Source organism: Salarias fasciatus, chromosome 16 (assembly GCF_902148845.1).
Source record: "Salarias fasciatus chromosome 16, fSalaFa1.1, whole genome shotgun sequence".
NCBI classification, from domain to species: Eukaryota; Metazoa; Chordata; class Actinopteri; order Blenniiformes; family Blenniidae; genus Salarias; species Salarias fasciatus.
Window position 1 is genome coordinate 5,227,418 of NC_043760.1, and position 4,811 is coordinate 5,232,228.

Consider the following 4,811-nt stretch of genomic DNA (forward strand, 5'->3'; position numbering starts at 1 on the left):
TTTAAGAGCCACCCAAAAGACATAAAGAGCAGTCAGTCTCTGTCTGTCTGTTTATTGCTGTCTGACTTTAAAAATGTATATTCACTAATTAATATTTGATATAGAAAGCTATGTCATGTTTTCTAAGCACATGGTTATGCTGTATGTACTTTTGTTCTTTTCACGTCCCTTCCTTTTTGCAGGTAATTACTGACTCTACTGCTATCTTCAAGGTCATCACATCATAAGGTGAAATTGATAAAACATATTCAAAACAACTTTACCTTTTGTCCATCCTTCCTTTGTGTTTGAAAGATTAGTATGTTGAAAGGTAAACCTTTTAAACCAACCATAAAAATGCTGTTCTTGAAGTACCAAACCAAGTCTTGATACAAAAGAATATTTAATTCAAATTATTACTACACAGAAAACTATTAACATATTTAAACATGGGACAGGAATGAAAAGGAGCTTGCTTGGAGGAGGTGCGGTGGAAAAAATGAGGGACACATAAAGAAGTCTTTCCTCTCCTACAAAAGATGTCACCTCGTTTAGTAAAAAATTACTCTGAAGGCTCCGATTGTTCCAAATTCAGCGTTATAGTGCTGTTCTCGTAAAGTATTTTGTGAATTTGAAATTTGAAAAAATCTATGAGATGAGGTGGCACTTTTTGCAGGAGAGGCCCCAAAGAAAGCAGGAAGTGGTCATCAGGTGTTGTTGGACCAGACAATCGCGCCTCCCTGCTGGCCCTCAGTTCCTCCATGATCTGGCATTCATACTCGGACAGCCCTGGAGAGAACTGGGGCCTCCTTCTTTGCCTCTTCTTAGGTGGGCCTTAAAAAAACAAAGCAATAAGAATGTTAAAAGCAGAAACAAGCTTCACAAAAATATGAAATAAACAAACCTGCACACATTCTGTTTATGAAGTTGTTAAGGACTAATTCTTTAGCAAATCACAAGCAAAATCAAGAAGGCAGATGAGAAGTTTGGTAAAATACCTAAATTCAAGTAATGAAACATTTCATTGGATGCATGCTCACCTGCAGCTGCAGCAGCAGGGTCATCCAGCACAGAGAAGCAGAAGCAGCAGCGGGGGACTCTGGGCCAGGCAGGGTGTCAGGCTCAATGTCTGATTCTCTCATGACAAAAGTTAAAATGATTTCATGCCACATGCAATGTGCACTTCTATACTTAATTACTAAAATTACTGCTATACTACTACTATCATCAATAATGAATTAAAAATAATAACAAAAATAATAATAATGACAGAAATAATGACAATTCTGACAATTATTATTAAAAAAGACAGCAAACTGGGCAGACAAAGCATTTTTTTTTTTCTCTACCATTTCAAATATGCTCTTTTTCCTTGTCATTACCACCGACCTGCACCTAACAGCCCTGCTGCGTCTTCCTCCGGCTCTGGGCTGAACCCTGCTGCCTGATCCCCCTCGGCCCCTCCCTGGGACATGTTGCCCGATGTTTCCCGGGGGGTGATGAAGGGCTCGAGGAAAGACAGGACAGCAAGGTACTTCCACCTCTGTGCTGACTCTGCTGTTGCACCGCTTCTCCTCCTGTCTTTCTCCTTCCTGCTCTCTTTGGTGTACGTGTCCCTCAGGTTTTTCCACCGCTTTTTGCAGACTTCAGCTGAATAAACACACATTGACTAGTGAACGGAGAACGAGCAGTAGCATTGTAGATAACATTGTGCTAACCAGATTTGAGTAGCTACACATATTTACAAGGCACACTCACGTAAAAAGTGAGCAAAACTTACCCGGGGACCCGACCTCCTCGCTAATCTTCCCCCAAGCAAGCTCCTTTTTATTCCTGTCCCGATAAAAATACGAGATAAAAATACGACGAAGGGTCGTAAAGCTCAGGGCGAGCGCAGACCGCTGTTATCAGTTTCTCATCCATTTCTGGTGTTTCGCGGGGGCTCCGGTCCGTCATAAACAACGTCGTATAGAGCGGGTCTGCGATTGGTTTGCCACTCGCGAATTCGCTCAAAAGTTCAACTTTCCCAACTTTGAGCGGCGTGAGTAGAGCGATTCGCACGGGAGCGGCCACCGCTCAATTCGCTGAATTCGCGCCGCGTGACCGCTCGCCGCTTTCTGGCCGCGTGAAAACCATATATTTTCTATGTAAAGCGGCCACTCTCGCCGCGCTATTCGCGTCCGGTGTGAACGCACCATAAGCCTGCCCAAGGCTCACCTCTGTGTGATGGAGGATTTAGTAGCTCTCAGCTGCTCTGCGTGTGTCCTGTGGCTGATGAGGTGTTCGGCGGGGAGATCAAAGCCGTCGCTCTGATCTCGATCGGGTTCTGTTGCGTCCAACAGAACCTCGGGCTCTTGGAGGGGTCCACGTGGAGGGAAAGAGGGATCCGGTTCTCTGGTCCGGGCCCTCAGTTCGTTCTTGGTCGGCTGCGGGGGGGAGGAGAACGGAGGAGCTCTGAGCCGTAGCGGTGTGGTTCCGCTGGTGTCTTCAGTCCGGTCCAGGGGAGTCCCTGCCGTTCTGCTCCGCTGGGAAAAGGGATTCACCGGTGAAGGAGGGGAGTTGGTCCCGGACGTCCCGGCCAGCGGGGTCAGTTCGGTACCGGGTTTGGTCCGTGGGAGAGACGCGCTGCGCACGTCCTACCTAGACAGAAACTCAAGCTGAACTGAAGATGGCGGGTCTCGTGACGTCTCTGTGACTGGCAGGCGGAGCTCCCGCCCGCAGGGCCTGCTTGGCCAATCAGACGGTGATCTGGGTCCTCCAGCCTCTGCTCTGGGGAGGGGCCTCACGAGCACCCTCGTGAGGTTGGCGGTGGTATTGCACCCTTATCTGGTTTTCTTGCGGTGTGAGGAGAGATGAGCGGCCATTACGTGAGGGTTTCTTTGTTCTGAGCACATGGTGGAGGACATGGGCAGCCATCTTGAGGTTCTGGGGGACAAGATGGCGGTGGCCTCCTGCTGAGAGGAAGAAGTTTCTCTCTTTGTTCTAGAGAGCTTCAAAGTCTGCTGCGTCTCCACCATGGCGGGGGTCATGTTTCCTTCATGACGGGGGACAGTATTCGCAGACAACATGACTCCGGGTCATGCCTTGAAGGGCCTGCTGTGCTGAGCAGGCCGAAACTGACTGAAATATTTCTGGTCAAGTTTGGCGTCCCAACATATTGCAGTCTTTGAAATACTTGGCCACTGCTGTAAAGTTTGGACAGAGCATAACATATCGTGGTCTTTCGAACCAGTATTGTAAATGAATAGGCTACTGACACCTAGTGATTATTGTTGTTTGGGGGTTTGACATATCATATTAAAAGCTTATTTCACATGTAGAAATGAGACTTGGCCATTTTTTGGGTCTTCACTATGTCACATACACTAGACCATATCCATCACCCATATTCCACTTTGCAACACAGACAGAAACTCTGACCTGAAATCTGAAAAAGTGCTGTAGTTGGTTGCAAGTTCCAGGACACAAGTACGTGTGTGGGCCACAGGTCGTCTGGAGATTTCGGTCATCATGTTGTCTGTGAATGACACTTTGAGAGTTTTACACAGAAAAAGGTCGCACCCAGTGAAGAACCAAAGGAACAGCCCAAGTTCTCTCTGGTCAAGTTCTCTGACAAACCTGAGAAGATGATGAGACGTGGTGCTCTCCGCTGGTGACATTGTCTTTGGAAACTGAATGTGCTTTGTGACATTTCTTGCCTTTGGTTGAAGATCAGCCAGGATCTTGTCCAGCACTCCATCACTCAGTGACTCTCCAATGCTTTTCAGGACTGGTTTCCAGCACTTTAGTATAAATGATGGTTCCTGGACTAACTCCTTGTGAGCAATTTCTTCAAACAATCTTAGTAAGTTTTGTTCCATTGGTGCAATGGTGCAGTTGTGACTGCTGAGAATGGTGAGAAGCTCTTCCATATCAGCACTCCTGAAATCATTCAAAGCCTCGGAAAGTGCATCTTTCTCGGTCGGGCTGATATAGTTGAAAAATGTCTCCATCAGGCTGCAGGTTGATGAAGGAACTGAAAGGGCTTCGTAAAGAAATGCAGGCGCAAGCTGAATAGGCAGGTATTTAAATCTTCGCCATCCAAAGGCCACAATGCGGGCCACAGCTTTCCATTCCTCTTCTTGAGAAGCATGATGTAAATTGGGGATCTTGTATGTGGTTCCTGAGGTTGTGGATGCATAGAAATTATTCCAGAAATCAGTAAGACAGTCCATCAAAAGCCCACTTCCAATCCCAGTCTCTAATTCACCATTTTGCAGGACACGTCTGAATTCAAGGTTGTCATCGAGTATATTCTCATCTGAAAATACCTGAATCATGTGTGACATACAATGTATCCCCGAATAGTAATGGTCTCAACGCTGTTCTCTGGATTGTCAAAGAAGCTGTCATAATGATTTGCAGACAAGCAGGATGCTGAGGAGTGGTTGGAACTTGTTTCCTGATTCAGGAGGTCAAGTACTGTGGACTCACTCTCAAGATGATTATCATATCCACAGTTGGTGGGCAAAGTGTCAGAATCTGGATTCTCCATTTCTGGTGCATTGAAAAAATCATGTGACTCCTGCTGCTCGGGACTACGAGGCAGATATATCAGTGTGTCGCAGAGAGGATCAAAGGAAATGTTTTCATCATCACCAAGGAAAATAACTTCCTCATCCAAGGATTCATTCAGTGTCTGAGTCACAGATGGTTGAGATGCCTGAGAAGTTGGGACAAAATTAGAACTCAAAGTCATTGGTCCACTTGTATCCACAGCAGGGCTGGAACTGGCCAAAGCATGATCAAAGGTTTTTTCAATCTGAGTATTTTATGATGAGTTGTTTCATACA

The 4,811-nt window shown here is 46.1% G+C and overlaps 1 protein-coding gene across 2 annotated transcripts; it reads right to left on the minus strand.

Moving 5' to 3' along the window:
- Positions 1–435: 435 nt before the first annotated feature.
- Positions 436–4,799, minus strand: LOC115403064 (uncharacterized). Of its 2 annotated transcripts, XM_030111852.1 has the most exons (3): positions 1,760–4,799; positions 1,020–1,629; positions 436–813 (listed from the first exon to the last, which is right to left on the minus strand). In XM_030111852.1, the coding sequence occupies exon 1, from the start codon at positions 4,305–4,307 to the stop codon at positions 3,345–3,347; it is 963 nt and encodes a 320-aa protein (XP_029967712.1). In that variant the 5' UTR covers positions 4,308–4,799; the 3' UTR covers positions 436–813; positions 1,020–1,629; positions 1,760–3,344. The 2 variants fall into 2 exon arrangements, with proteins under 2 accessions (XP_029967712.1, XP_029967711.1); XM_030111851.1 differs by having other exon boundaries at positions 1,020–4,799.
- Positions 4,800–4,811: the final 12 nt, after the last annotated feature.

Bases quoted from the DNA above. Each gene is read 5' to 3' on its own strand.
- LOC115403064 (XM_030111852.1), bottom strand. From the start codon at position 4,307: ATGTCACACATGATTCAGGTATTTTCAGATGAGAATATACTCGATGAC.